The 15,832-nt window shown below is 45.2% G+C and overlaps 1 protein-coding gene across 3 annotated transcripts in view; it reads left to right on the forward strand.

Moving 5' to 3' along the window:
• The window catches only part of Daam1 (dishevelled associated activator of morphogenesis 1), a 158,087-nt gene that overhangs the window by 72,896 nt on the left and 69,359 nt on the right, over nt 1-15,832 (forward strand). For all 3 annotated transcript variants that reach the window (XM_029484529.2, XM_085830438.1, XM_029484530.2), the window contains exon 3: nt 10,886-10,975. In XM_029484529.2, the coding sequence (XP_029340389.1) occupies nt 10,886-10,975 (90 nt within the window). The remainder of the gene's footprint in view (nt 1-10,885; nt 10,976-15,832) is intronic.

Here is a 15,832-nt window from a genome sequence, read left to right on the forward strand (position 1 = left end):
AATCTTGTGTGTATTTTGTCATTACAAGGCATTTTACAATAAGCTATTAAACTTAGATTTTTTTTTCTTTATGTTTGATACAGTGTTGTCAGTCTAGTTGCTGTCTGTCTCTGAATTCTTCCTAATGTTAGATCTAAGAGATGGGGTGAGAGGACAGGAAGACAGAAAGAAACAGGAGCAGCTTCTTGTTTAATTGAAGCAGTGGCTGGTGTGGTGGCACCTGTCCCAGGCCTGTGGCCATGGAGGGAGGCCATTTTTGGCTGCCCTCAGAGTTTGTTGTCAGCCTTGGGCTACCGAGGGAGTGTCACCAAGCAAACAAACAAATACCACTGTAAATCTATAAATTAATATGCTGTGGAGAAAATAACTTTAGGTCCCTTTGGTTCTGATTAGTTCTATTAATATGAAACCTAAAGAGACCCAGATGGTGTATAACTGCCTTCTCTGGGCTAGAATTGAAAACATGACCTCTTAATTTTGTCCTTAGGCTCCCAGGTGCAAATTACACAGCCAAGATTCTGTACTGAGTAGCCACTCTGTACTTGACCCCACTAAGAGCTAAAAGGCCAAGGGCCTGGTTTGATCTCTGTACCTCATTGTAGGTTTGGGTAAGCTTTCAAGTGTAATTTTTTTCTTGTACTTACTTTGTCTTAAAGTTTGTTATTTGACAGTTTCATAGATGGAAATATAGTGTTACAATTATCCCCTCACCTTTCATTTTAAAATGTGCTCTAGTAGTGGCTAGAAAGATCTGTTGGTCTGAATACACAACTTGCTGAGAGTTCATCCTGATGCCGTGAGAGTCCTCACCACATGCATGGCCCTAGCCCACCATGAGCAGGGCACGTTTCGATTCTAGATTATCTGTGAGTGTGCCCACTACACTCAGAACCCTCCCCACTAAACCCCCAGTCCAGAGCGCCTCTGCTTCCAACACCGTCTCTTGATTCTTGCACTGGGAGCTCAGTGGACAGCTCTGTCTTCAGCTATGCTTTTTCTGGCTCATGGATGAAGAGTTGGAATTTTCTTTGTTGAAAAAAAAATCCCTCCTTTTAGAAGCTGCATATTTTTCTCTTATCCAGTTTAAATGGATTCATTTAAAACACTCTACAGCTGCCAGCTTCTTACTTCTGCACATTGCAAAATCCAAGAACAAAGTTCAACGCAGCGACTGGAAGCCAACGAAATAAACACAGGGGTTGTTTTCTGGAAAGATGGGCAACTACCAAATTTAGAAGGAGCCAGAAAGCCCTTCCCCGTCCTCTCGCCAGTTAACTTGAGAGTATTCTTTAGTGACTAAGGCTTCATGTCAAACCTGGGTTGCAGATGCAGCTGTGCACTTTGAGAGAGCAGAATGGTGCAGGCATTCCTAGCATCTGTGGGTCCTAACGATGGCATCTCCAGGGCCTGGAAGTAGTACCTAGTCCAGAAGGGGTGCACAGTGCAGGCTTGTTGCCTGGATGCTGTGTGAGTGGATCCCAGTGGTTAAAGCTTAGCTTGTGAAGTGTGTGTGTGTGTGTGTGTGAGTGTGTACACCCATGACTGCTGAGCGCTCCAGCAGCTGGGTTTGTTTTGTGACTATTTCTTGGAGTAGTGATGATACATTTGGACTGATGTTTGTGCCTCCTCCCCACCTGCTGTCATCTTTTCTATTCATCTTTCTCATTTGGATGTTACTATGGCAACATCAGAGTGCCCTGCAGGAAGGGGACCAGATTAAAAGAACAAAGGTGAGGAGGTTTAAGAAATCATTTTACTCTTAAATCCGTCTACCAAGGGCTAGGGAGATAACTCAGTCTTGTAAGTGTGAGGACCCGAGTTTAGCTGCCCGGCACCAGCATAAGAGCTCAGTGCATAAGAGCTCATAATGCCAGCATTGGAGTAGGGGAGGGGCAGGCTGGTGGACTCCAGATTGGTTGGCTGGCCCATCTGCCTGGATCAATAAGCTCCAGGTTCAATGAGATGAACACCTGTAAGCACTCGAACACATTTCCACATGACCCCCCCCCAAACACACACACACACACACACACACACACACACACACACACACACACACTCCATACAGAGAACAAAGTTTCTCCAGTATATATTACTTAGTAAAGTAAGTCTGTAGCTATGCTGTGGGAAGAGCCTCTGCTGGATTGTCTTTTCACCCAATTAATGCTGAAATGTGTCAGATGAGCTGCCAAACAAGTCTCTTGAGTGTGTGGGAGGGGCCTGGGCTCCAAGAGCAGAACTGGCCTGAGCAGGAGGGACCTGCAGGGAGCTCTGGCTCCAGCCTCCCACAGACCTCTGGGGTGTCTTAGAGTCTGTCACTATGGCTGGCTCAGTCTCTCCATTCAGTTAGGAAAGCACAACTTAGAAATCCTCCATATTAAATACTTGCTCAACTGAAGTTTCACTAGAGTATAGTTCTGAAAATGGGTATTTGGGGAAATGATTTAGCTACTTATAGAACAGTTATTTGGTTTAGAGGACTGGCAGGCAGCTGCTGATTCAGATTAATTAAAAGTTAAGTCACCCCGGTGGATTTCTAGTCACACAACAAAAGCTGAAGAACTCTAGGTGTAGCTAGAGTTTGACTAGCAAACAGCATATAGTTTGTATTGTCTGCTCCTAAGAGGAAAGAAAGGAAATAAAGTCATTAAAGCATTAGTAGTAAGATGCTAAACGTTCTGTTCGTCAGCCTTTGTTTGTGGGGTTTCTCTCTCGTTTGTCTGTAGCACACGAAAACATGTTTCTCAGTCACAGAACATTACCTAGGAGATAATGAATCATCCTGTGGTGTTCTGTGTAGTGACTTAGGGTGTTGTTGACAGAAGTGCTATGGGCTGAAGCCCTCAGAATCTGTCTGTGAACATACCCAGTCCTTTCTGGGTAGAATGCTTTCTGTTGTAGACCTACTCTTTTCTGGCCTTCCTGACTGGTTAGGAGCAGGAGTATGCCTCCAAACTGTCAAAAATCATATCAAACTGTCATACTTCTAAGTACCACCCTAAGAATAAACCAGTGTTTTCAGGGTCATTTGTGATTAAGTTTTAAGAGGTATTAGCAACCCATGACTCTTGGGTGTGACAGTCACAGGTCTTGATAGGGCTGGATGTCTGTAAGTTTAATGAGTTATTGCAGTTTAATAGTGTATACTTTCATACATTCACTTTCTGCCAGAGGATCACATCTTGGTATCCACATTCCTTGTCTGGTCTTTTCTAGTTATCATGTACCTCTGACATGTGTTCTGGCTCCTGACCCCTCTAGGGTCTGACTTCCAGTATTGTAGAGCTGTACTATGGGAAAAGGGGGTTCCATCCTGAGAGGGCATAAATACAACCTACCCAGTGTGTAGGAAACTTGGATGGGACTAGACTCTGGGAGTTGGATTTGTTTGCCATGGGCAATTTTGTAGGAGGAATGTAAAGGCTTGTTTGACTAATAGGCTTGGGAGTTCTATGAACTGTGTACATGCAATCAGATAGAAAGTTAGCTTGTCAAGGACCATTATAAAGCAAAACAAAACACAACCTCCAAACATAATAAACATGCAAAATGGTGAGTGGATGAGCAGGGTACCCCAAGGGCTTTAGCTTCTCCTTCCTTGTTTTTCTTACTCTCCACCCTCTATTCTGGGATTGTGCAAATGCCATCCTAACCTCTGTCTAAATGTACATTCATGTGCATGTGTGGGTGAGCTGACCTCATTAGAAATAGACTACTGGTCTACCGCACCCTATAGACCCTCCAGTAGGCTGGAGGTAATCTTCGATGTAATCTTACACTTCAGTCACTTAAAATCACAGAAAACAGAGTTTGCCACAAAGTACTAATCTTTCTACTCATTTCAGACCTTTATTGTATATTATTTCAAAATGCCTTCCTTTGCTTTATGTAGCAAATCAATGTGTTTCCTTTTATTGGCGTGTCCCGTACTGATTGTTTTCTGATTTATGTGTGTTTCTCCTTTGACCTACTTGGTCACACTGAAAGGTAAGTGTAGCCCCAGTGAGGTTTCTTTGTCCACACTCTTTCAGAGTGGAGGCTTAAGAATATGTTTTGTTAGGGCTAAGCCTAGAACTGTGGTTCCCACAGCTGGCCTTCCCTCAGAGCTCTTTTCTTCATTTAAAAAAGTCTTTGTTCAAGATATTAGGGAAAAAAATACATGTTCTATGAATAAGTGAAAAGACCGTTACTGTCTTTGTTGAGAGGAATCTTTACGGGTTTCTGTGAGCTTTAGTTTTTAGGAAACAGGCTTTCTAGGGAAGGGGGATGACGCTGAGTCAGCACAAAGCATTATCTTGTCACTCACTAGGTCATTGTCAGTTAACTTCAAAGATCTAGCCCTAAAGAATAAAATGAAGAAGCAAGTTTTTGAGGCCTCTGTGAGGAGGAGGCCATCCAGGCTGAGGTGTGGTGAGATGCATATGCAGCCTGGTGTTCTTGGCTTTCTGCTAAGCATGCTTGTTAATCTTAGTGGGAAACCCAACACCCCAGGACTAAGTCCCCTCATGGTGCCTCTTCTAGTAACAAAAGCCAGTGCCAGGATGTCACTTGGATGGCAAAGTGCTTGGCTAGTATACAGAGCCCTGGGTTCAGTCTCCAACATCCAGTACTTCCTGTGTGGTAGAATCTCAGCACTCCAGAGATGCAGGCAGAAGGTCCAAGGTTAAAGGCCATCCTTGGATACATAGTGAGTTTGAGGTGAGACCAGACTTCATGAAATCCTTTCTCAGTGACAACACAAACAACTCTAACCTGACAGAAGCAAAAGAGGTTCCAAAGGGCTTCTTACTAGTATTAACGTGTCATCTAATTAAACTATTAAGTTATTAAATTAATTATTAAGGGGCCTTGGGGGATAATTGACCTAAATGCCATCTATACTAATAAAATTTTTGAAAATGTTCAAAGATGACAATATTTCATTGAAGTGATTTGTGGTATTGAATAAAAGTTATATGTAAAATGGTAGACTTGGCACTTGCTTTAAGGGACACAATAAAGAATTGGTTTGGATTTCCAGATCTCGGAGAAGAGTTTGTTTTGGTTTTGAGTAGGTGTGGTGTGTGTTCATGCTTGTGTGTGAGTGCAGGCTCTCCTGTACCACAGTGCGTATGTGGTGGTCAGGGGACAGCCTCAAGTACTCCCTCACCCTCCACCTTATCTGAGATAGATGTCTTCTCTCTATCCCTGTCCACACCAGGCTAGCTAGTCTGTGAACTTCTGAGGACTCTCTGCCTCTACCTCCTACCTCCCTGTAGGAGCACAGGATGCTTGCCTCTGTGCCCTGCTTTATATGAGTTCTGGAAATTCAAACCTATTCTTTATCTCAGCATGGCCAGGGCCTTCCCCACAGAGCCCGCTCCCAGGCCCTCGGTTTTAATCTGTAAAAGCTGTCGGTTCCACTTTGATTCCCTTCCAGTTCCCATCCTGACCTTTCTTTCCTCCTACCTTATGTTTTCCCTCCTCCTGCATTCCTCTTGTGTCATTTTGTGTCAGGTACTGTTCTATTCATCTTCACTTGTGTACTTCAGACACAAGTGAAGATGAATAGAACAAACTGGGCTACTGTTCTCTAGGAACCAGTCCACAATGGGAGGGAGACAAGCCAATAACCTGACCATAATCATATGAAAAATGCATTAGGGCACCGAGGAACTGGCCATCTCAGGACAGTCAGACCCACTATTTGAAGTGGGTAGCCGATGCTTTGGGAAAGCTGGGATGACTGGGATGGTTCTGAGATGCATTGGGAGGAGCACACTGTACTCTGAGTTTCAGGCTGCTGGAGGCACTGCTGGTGGAGGGGGCAGTCAGGTGAGGCAGGTCAACAGGGACCCTGTCAGGAAGCACCTGACCTGCTTAGAGTTTGTACTTTCTCCTGCAAAGGAAGAACTGGAATGTCTCCTATCCGTCTCTGCAGAGAGGATATAAGTACCCTGAAGCCAGTGTGTCTTATTCATCTTTGCATTCTTCCTGTTGCCTGGCTCTAGACTAGGTAAGAGATTGCTGATGGAACCCTCAAAATCATGCATTCTTGCTATATCATTAAATAGGATGCCAGAGTAGAGAAACTTTTCCAGTGGACCAGTGAGTGTCTCTCTATATCCTGTGCATTGTGTTTCTGCATTCCTGGATTTACATTATCTACTTGAATCTTTGCTTGCTTGCTTGCCTAGGATCTCTGGTGACTCTAAGGATAAAGACCAAGTTGAGAGTGGTTTTTGCAGCTGCTGTTTACTGCCTGCAGTGCTTTCTGCCTGTCTAGTTCCTGGTGGCCAAGTCATTTACCTGGGGAAGCCTTCACTCTACCAGCTTTCCCACAACAAGCTTAGCATGTGATCATCCTTCAGTTGGCATCCGATTTCTCTTCTGTCCTCACAAGCAGGTGACAGACACCCTTATTGTCCCAAACCTATCTCAGTGCCTGACATTTAATAGAACCTCAGCACAAAGTACCTTTGCTTCCATGAATGAATTCCCAAGGTGACTAGAGGATTGCATCCACATTGTGTCTTCAGATGAAGGTATTGAAAGTCAGAGGCCATGTCACTTGTCCAAGATGTATAATCAATAAAAGCCTACAACTCAGGGACAGCTGCCAATAAAACATGCTTCTTGCTTCTAGCAGACACTTGGTGGCTGCCTCTTCATGCCTGTTCCTGTGACATGAGTCCACCTCCCTGCTGGAAGACTAGATAGTACCTGAAAGCACAGACTTCGCAGTCCATTTGCACTTTAGTCCTACCTCGGCTGTTGGCTGGCTTCGTGCCTGGAGCAAGGTGCTCAATCATTCCATGACCCAGTTTTGTAGAAAATGGGTTAGTAATAATACCCACCTGGTGGGATTGTTGTATGAGTTAAAACAAATTAATTGACATAAAATGTTACTAGCAGACACCTGGAAAATGTTAAACAGTCATTAGTTATAACTGTCAGAACACGTTTATCCTTTCCCACGTTCTTATTGTAGATCAAAATTCTCTGTGGGAACACTACAGCAATTTGTTTTTATTCTGTGACCATTTTCTTTTGGCATTAGACTGTGTGCCCCAGCTCCTCTGTGTTCTCACAGTTTAAAATAGGTCATATCTGCAACCCAGCAAAATGCATTGCACACTATTCCACCACACTGTGAATTTTGAAGTTTTAGGATTCACACATTTTTTTTTACACCTAGACTCAGGAAAAACAATGCTGTTATGTAGTAAATGTGTGTTGTTAAGAGTGCTATTCCTTCAAATCAAAAGCATTTCCCCAAACTAAGCGAGGTACGATTGAGCAGCTGATTAACTGAGCTGATCGCTCGGGAAGCGATTTATGTTCGCCTTGTTTCCCGTTTTTCAGAGCAGGTGTGACTCACAGGAAATTTAAAAAGGAAGGAAGATAATTACTTCCCATATATAAAGTTGCATGCCAGAATTTCAGCATTTTAAACATGTTCTCTCATAATGAAATTTTCAGTGCCAGTTTTTTCCTTCCCTGGCTATTCATTAGCCAGCTTCTTTTGGTAAGAGTATGGGTGTGGGTGTGTGTGTGTGTTCATGGTTAACTGTTTATCTTGCTCTTAAAACTAGCTAGCATCTGATTTGTGTTCGAGTGAGAGAAGTAACTGTTGCCACCCTGTGCCAGGCATTACTGCATGGCTCGTCGCTGTCGCCAGTGTTCGCAGGGGGAGTTTGTAGTCTGCCTGCTTTGGAGAGGAAGCAAGGACTTGGCGGGATTTAGAGGCGGGAAGTTGGCCTGTTCTTAAGAGGCTCTAGAGGGACAGGTGTCAGTGATATTAAAGCAGAGAGTTAAATAGAAGCTACCCTGGCAGAAAAAGTTTTACAAGTGGAAGTATTCAAGAGTCCAGCTACAGAATGGGTAATTTTTCAGGCATCATGGAAGTCATAAAGATTCTGGACTGGACTCTTGAAACAGCACAGGGGTTATTTTCAAGGCAGTGGCTCTAACACATGGTTTCTAGACCAGAGAATCGGCAATATCTTGGAGACCTAACAGAAATGCCCACGCTGCACCACCACCCCCGCCCCTGCATGGCCTACACACTAGTGGTCAGTGAGGTCAGAAGCCCTGGTGATCCTGGTGCTTACCCAGGATGGAAAGCAGAAAAGACTGAAGAGCATTAGGCGTGCTGAGTAGACAGGACTGGGAGGGCAAGGAAGATGTGCAAGGGGCTGTGCCAGAAGCCCCGGCAGGGCTACTGGGACATAAGTAAGTCTGGGTAGTTCATGGTGAATGAAGCAAAGGGGAAAATCTTTTTAAGGTGGATGTAATGGCGCTTGATGACTGTACTGGCTAGTTTTGTGTCAACTTGACACAGCTGGAGTTATCACAGAGAAAGGAGCTTCAGTTGGGAAGGGCCTCCATGAGATCCAGCTGTAAGGCATTTTCTCAATTAGTGATCAAGGGGGAAAGGCCCCTTGTGAGTGGGACCATCCCTGGGCTCGTAGTCTTGGGTTCTATAAGAGAGCAGGCTGAGCAAGCCAGTAAAGAACATCCCTCCATGGCCTCTGCATCAGCTCCTGCTTTCTGACCTGCTTGAGTTCCAGTCCTGACTTCCTCTGGTGATGAACAGCAGTATGGATGGAAGTGTAAGCCGAATAAACCCTTTCCTCCCCAAATTGCTTCTTGGTCATGATGTTTGTGCAGGAATAGAAACCCTGACTAAGACAATGACTAAGTCTTCATAGGAGTGTAAAATGTAAGATAGGATGCCAGTGACTTGTACCTGCATGTCCCCAAGAATGACTGACAGCAGATACACACACACACACACACACACACACACACACACACGGCATCAGCAGGAGAACTTGCCTTTAGAGATCAGAACCTTATTGAACCCTAATTTATAGCTTTTATCTTTTATCCACACGCAGCCATCTACAGCTCTTAACTAGATAACCTTCCTATGGGAACGAAAATGAACCAGGCGTTCAATACCAATAATCACATTAACTATGGATGGAGTTATTAAATGCCAAGACTTTCTCTCTAAGCACTCCATATTCATTATCACTTTGCTGCTATTCATTAGTTATAAATGTCTGTAAGTTGACTTCCCAAGCTCTCCACCTCTGTAGGCTTAATGTTTCTAAGCACTGAGTTAAGAAGCTAAGAGTCTGGACCCTGGAGGCGCACAGCTCTGGGCTTAAAAACCTAGTGCATTGTTCAGCAGGTGTGTAGGCCTGAGGAAGTGTCTATCTTCACCCTCAGTTCCCCTTAACTCTCTTACAATGGAGATTAGTATTGTAAGGACATGTGATAATGAGTGGCCCTCTTTAGGTTCATTATAAGAACTAAATAGGAAATGTTTGTCTGTACAGAAAATCCTTAGGAAATATTAGTTGAGAGTTATGGTGATGACACCAGGCACTTACCCAAAACTCTACTGGCTCATCTTGTTTAAAAATAGACAGTTCGGGCTGGAGAGATGCCTCAGCGGTTAAGAGCACTGACTGCTCTTCCGAATATCCTGAGTTCAAATCCCAGCAACCACATGGTGGCTCACAGCCATCTGTACAGCTACTCTGTACAGTGTACTCATATACATAAAATAAATAAATAAATAAATCTTAAAAAAAAATAGACAGTTCCCAGGTCAGGAGAGATGGCTCAGTGGTTAAAAGCCCTGGCTGCTTGCCCTTTCAGGGCATCTGGGTTCAATTCCCAGTATCCATGCAGGAGCTTCTAACCGTTTGTAACTCCAGTTGCAGGGGAGGGAGCTGATACTTCTTCCAGCCGCCAGGGACAGCAGGTATGCCTGTGTTTCACAGACAGACATGCACGCGAAACACCCATCCACAGAAAATAATAATGACACTTCTTGGCCAGGTCCTTAAGGCCTTCTATAAAGTGGCTATAGCTTTACCTTCCATCCATGATTTGTGTAGCTCAGTGCTTCAGCTAAACTGGCTGTGATTTCCTTATATACTAAATCTATTGCCCAAACCTAGGCTTTGATTTCTGTTGCTGCCTTAGTCAGTTTATATCACTCTAACAAAACACATGTAAGATAATGAGCCTGTAAAAAGAAAAGGTTTATGCCACCCCACAGTTTGAAAAATTCCATAGCATGATCTTTGGCATCAGTGTTGTGGCCCTAAATCAAGGCAGCATTATCATGAAGGGAACACTTGGCAAAGTAAAACCATTTACATCATGACCAGGAGACAGAGAGAGGCAATGGACAGGTCCCTCAATCCCCTTTGGGGGGTCTACCCCGCTGGCCTAAGGTCATGCTTCTTCTAGTCTCTACCTCCAAAGGGTCCCATCAGTTTCCAGTAGTGTCACCCTGGGGAACATGGGCCTTTGGGGGGCATTCAGAATCTACATTACAGCAGTCCATCCACAGATCCATTTTTGGATGACTGGGGTGCTTAGAGGAAAGACCTTGGCATTTAGTAAAACCTCTATCTGCAGTCAGTGTTTTTGCTGGTATTGAGTGTCTGTGCATTTTCATTCCTATCATGTGTAAGTCATCCAAGGGCTCAGCCCGAGTTCCCATCTTCGATGATCGCTGTCCTGTCTGGAAGATTGTCAGCAGCAAACATCATTTTTACTATGATTAGTCCCAAATTCCTGTAGCTTAACAGCCTTGCAGCCTGCTCAGTGGACCATCCATAGCATTAGCAACAGCTGAGGCCCAACCTAGCCATTTCCCCCAAATCGTGGGCCCCCGTGGTGCTGTGCTCTCCCCACCTTGCACCTAGGCCATGGGAAGCTACATTAGTCGCTGGCGTAAAAGACACCTTGAAGTAAGTCCTGTGTTAAATGTGTGTGGGCGAGCTGCTTTTCTCCTCGATGACAGCGCTGCAGTGCACTCTATAGGGATAATACTGATCTCTGTAATGCTAATCTTTCTGTTTCTTCTCCTCCTCAGGATGAACTTGACCTCACAGACAAACACAGGGAAGCCATGTTTGCACTTCCAGCAGAGAAAAAGTGGCAGATATACTGTAGCAAGAAAAAGGTAAGACACTCCCCAGGACCATAGTTAACCAGAGTAGAGTCACTTCTGACTCCTCTTGTTCCCGCATTGCATCAGCCAGACTCAGAAAGCTCTTTGTGATGTGGGAACCACTTTGAACACATTGTGCTATGGCCTCGAGACTCCATATAGTGAAGTACTACTTCCCGGATGTTGTTTTTATAAGCAGCTCCCCGGGCTCCGGGCACCTGTCGCTATTACTCACAACTGTGTGTAACTGAGACCTAAAATAACATAGGCTTGTATGAGGCAGGAGCATCTTCCCTGCTCCTCCCACAGCACTCGTGCACAGGTGGTTACGATGAGTGTCTTAGCTTTGTTTATGTACTGTGGTAAGACTAAACATTTGGCTACTTCCACAGTGTGGCCTCGCTGTCCCCATAAAGTGCTCTTTAGCCATTTCCCATTACCAAGTGGAGGATGAGAAATGAGAGAAGTGGAACACACTGCCTGTTGTGTACATCTACAGCACATTTGTGATACTCACTGGACAACTTTCAGGAGTCCCTTCTCTCCTTCCACCGTGGGTCCCAGCGATTGAAGTCGGAGTGTGTGGCTCGCACTCGGACAAATGTTTCACCCTCTGATCCACTGCTGGCCCTCACTTCAGGAGTTCTACATCCCTTCAAGGCTCATTGTTAGGGACATGGCTGTCCCTTCTTTCTGGGTTGTCACTTACAACTAAAAGCTGGTACTGCATCACATGAGGAGATGCGGGGAGTGACACCGGGGACAGCGAAACTACTGAAAACCTTTCTCTCTGCATCCATGGTACCGGGCATCACTGGGCAGAGAGCGCTTGAATAAAGTTTGTGCTCCCAGTTTTTAAAGCTACACCAGATTCTTAGACCATCCCATACACGTACTCCCACACCCACTCCCCCACCCCATTCCATTTGAGATTTGAATTAGTAGGTTTAAAGTCCAGGTCAGAGCCACCACCTAAGAGAAAGAGGCTGCTCTTTCTAATATGCGAAAGATCCCCTGATAATACACTCTTGACCGAGGGACCCAGCAACAAATGGCATCAATGCAGTATTAGTAGGCCTTCTAGTAGGTGGTCAGATGCAGTTTGGAGTCTCTGTCTATTAACGTGGCTGTGTATCAGACCGCCACAGAGAATCCTCGGTAGTGTCTCGGCAAGCAGTGAGTGCATGTCTCTCTAGCTGACGTGAGATGCTGTGAGCACTGTGCTCTGCTGATCCTTGTAGCTCTCTTCTCACACGCTGTACTAGACTAACAACAGCTCCCTTCACGGGGACTGCAAACAGTGCCACAGAATGCAAGGCATAAGCAACTTTCCACCTGCACAGTTGAAACAGGTAAATGGCGTGTGTCAGAGTTCTCTTTGGCCTTTGCTGAAAGATCTGCTCAGCTCTAACATCTCACCATCATATCTAATATCTAATATCATATCTAATATCTCAGGTCGGCCCAGATTACGATCCTAACGTCCTCACTGTTCCATAGCCCAGGGTCCTGATCCATCAGTGTCCCCCTCTTCTGCCCTTCCACGTTGGACATGGTCATCACAGAAACCTTAGGTTGAAAGGTCAAGCAACATGTTTCATTCACTAGGAAGAGATTTTAGAATGAAAATAGATGTATCCAGTCCTGCTCTGATGGATTTGTGCCATCATTTTCCCTCGGTTATTTCTTTATATTACTAATTGATCATTTGCTCGTTGTGTTGATGTGCGTGCCGTGGCACTCCTGTGGCTGGCCGTGTGAGAACATCTTTCAGGAGTCCGTTCTCTCCTTCCACCATGTGGGACCCAGGGATCAAACTCGGAGTGTCAGGCTTTAGGGCAAGTGCTTTTGCCCACTGAGCCACCTCACTGTACACAGAGGACCTGTTCTACTTGGTTAGTCCTGGTGTAGATTTTTTTTTTCCTCTAAATTATGAAACATTGCAAAATGAGGTCTGAGTATATGTCCCAGAGGATGAAAAGGAAGTACAACTGGGAACAGCTTACTAGGGAACGTTCTCTTTTTCCTCATATTTTATTGCATCCTTGACTGCATGTAAAAGTTATCATGGAGACTTCTGCCCTTGCATTACAGAAGACAACACTTGAGAACAATGATGGCCTCAGGCTCACAGTGGCTGTTCATTTATCAGTGTCTGATAAGACCCCTCTGCAGGTCTCTCTCGTGTGTGTGTGTGTGTGTGTGTGTGTGTGTGTGTGTGTGTGTTGGGCTTGGCCTTTAATGGGAACATGGATATGACTATGGAGACACTAACTATGGAGTCTGTATAGTGAGATGTGGCCTCTTCTTGCTCAAACCTGGCCACCCTGCGTAGATTTTCACACGTGCTTCTAGTTTTCTCCAGAAGCAATGGCATAGCTCAGTTGGGATACCAATTTATTTAGAGATAGAGACTCCCGTGGGCTTATACATCTTGATCAACTACAGGTGTGTGTGTACATGTATATCTAGTGTCTTTCTCAGTCACTCTTATCTCGTTTTCTGAGAGAAGGTCTGTCTCTAAACTGGAGCTCGCTGATTCTGCTAAACTGTCAGGCCAGCAAGCCTAGGGACTCCCTTGCCTCCACATCCCAACCTGAGACCTTCCACTTGTGAGGCAGGCACTGGTGTAGCCTCTCGACTCCAGGTCATCCTGACTGGGATTTCCCCCATTGTTAAAATAATATTGTGCCTGTGGCCTAAAACTAGAGCTTTCGTACACTGCAGTAAACTAAGAGGCATCTAACAAACAATTCTGGTGATAGAAACCTAACCAGCGAGGCATGTGCTGTTCACCTCATGGCTTGTGACGTCTCAGCGTGGGCTCCATGGAGACCGTCCTTTGTCTTAAAACAGATGATTACCCTTGGAGCGCAGGTGTTTCAGTCCAGGTTTATCATCAATAAGCCAAGCCACATCCATTTCTAAGGCTGAGGGCAAGCTGCACCTATGGCTCCCTCAGATCTCCATCTTTCAAGATTAGAACTCAGGGCAGCACAGACATTCACCCACACAGTGAAGCCATAGGGCAAGGGGCCCATGGCAGGCAATAGAAACAGACCACAGGAGCTATGAAGAGCATGCCCTCTGCACAGAAGTGAACAGAAGTCACAAATGCAAACAAGGCTAGAACAGCCCGGGGCAGGCAGATCTCAGCCAGCTGCCCTCTCTCCTCCTTCCAGCCCCAGATCGAATCCCAGCAATGGTTCTTCTGCTTATCAACTGTGTGATTTAGGAAACGTATCTATTTGAGTCTCTGGTTGAAAGCAGTGAAAATATTTCTGGGGTGAAAATGATAAAAAACACTGAAGCGGGATCTTGCCTAGTTGACTGATGTTAGGAGTGTCAGGGATGGATGGTGTGGACCTGCTGAGGTCCAAACACATCTCTCTTCCTTGCTGCCATTGTCAAATTCTTAAACTGGCATGAAAGGTCCAAAAAAGGCCCTGTTGGTGGAGTTGGGGGTATTTTAAATAGGAAATGTTTGTGGTTCTTATCTTTAGAGGTAATTCCCTTTTTAGCTCCAATCACAACATAGCCTTTTTGTCTAAATGAGGTTTTTCCCAGTCTCTAGCCAGAAATTGCATCTGTTAACAATCTTTGGATTTTAGACTGAAGCTTTTAGAACAGTGAACCATCTGACCATGAAAAGCATCTGGCCAGGCTGTGTTTATTTGTTGTTCACATGAGTTGTAAGTCCTGGGAACAGTAGGGAGTAGTTCTGCAGAGGTGACAGTGCCGTGCCGCTCACTGCATCATAGTGACTGCATGCAGAGGAATGATCTTGTGCTTCTGTCCTTACTGTCATTTATCCGGTCCTGAGTATCTAGGCAGTGCTTGAGTCTGCAAAGCTAACAACGGGGGCTGAGATACTCTGCTGCAGAGACTGCAGCTATCAAGGGAGAGATCAGCCTTTCACACGTGTGCCTAATCTTGCCTGCTTTGCTTCTGGTTTCTAAAGCCTCAAATCTCATGAGCTGAGTCTTCCTGTTGCATTTCTGTGTATCTGGTTGAGCCGCTCTGGGAAAGATGAATTTCCAGTGCCCTCCTCCCCTGCCGCATTTTTGCGTTTATGTGTGTGTGTGCACATGTGTCTGTGTGTTTGTGTGCACACTTGACCTTAATCTGGCGCAGTTAAATGAGTCTGGGAACTTCTCCATCCTGGCCATGGTTCAGCCATTTTGATCTCTGTATATTGCTAATCTGGTCCTGAGTACATTTTCAGGCCATGTAAGGGAAGGGAATTTGACTAGTGCGCCCCCCCCCCAATTTGGTTTGTTTATGCTGATCAGATCAAACCCCAGCTTCTTTGGAGTTCCTTTCAGTAGGAGCCCTTGATGAAAGCTGTGTTGCTTGAGGGCTGAAGGGTTGCTGTCCTTTCAGCTCCTGGAGATTTAGGGCAGCCAGCATTTGAAGTGCAGAAGGGTGGGGGTGATTATATCAAACTAGGACGTAGGGGATACATATGCTGAGGTCGTGGAATTAAAGACAAAAGGAGCCCTCCCTTTCCTGCACAGCTGTCAATCAAGCCAGCTAAGAAGGACGTCAGATGAGCTACTGTTCTGTAGCTGGTACCCTGCCCTAACCACAGGCTGTTGCCCTGGACTGGAGTATTGAAAAGGGTGGGATGCTGTTTTCTTTCTTTTTGTTCGTTTGCTTCACCATGCAGTAGACTGAGCATTGCCTCTTCAAGTATCCACTGTACTAGATGTCAGGATTTGTGAAAGGGAACCAGCAAAATAACCTCAACCTGTCAGGCTAGCCGGCTGCTTTTGCCCAGTTTCAGAAGTTCATTACAAGTGCTTGATTTGCAAGCCATTGAATTTTCAACCTGTGATGCTTAACTTTGGTCTGTGTTGGAAAGTGATA

This window comes from Mus caroli, unplaced genomic scaffold, assembly GCF_978045245.1.
Source record: "Mus caroli unplaced genomic scaffold, Mus_caroli_1 scaffold_14, whole genome shotgun sequence".
NCBI lineage: Eukaryota > Metazoa > Chordata > Mammalia > Rodentia > Muridae > Mus > Mus caroli.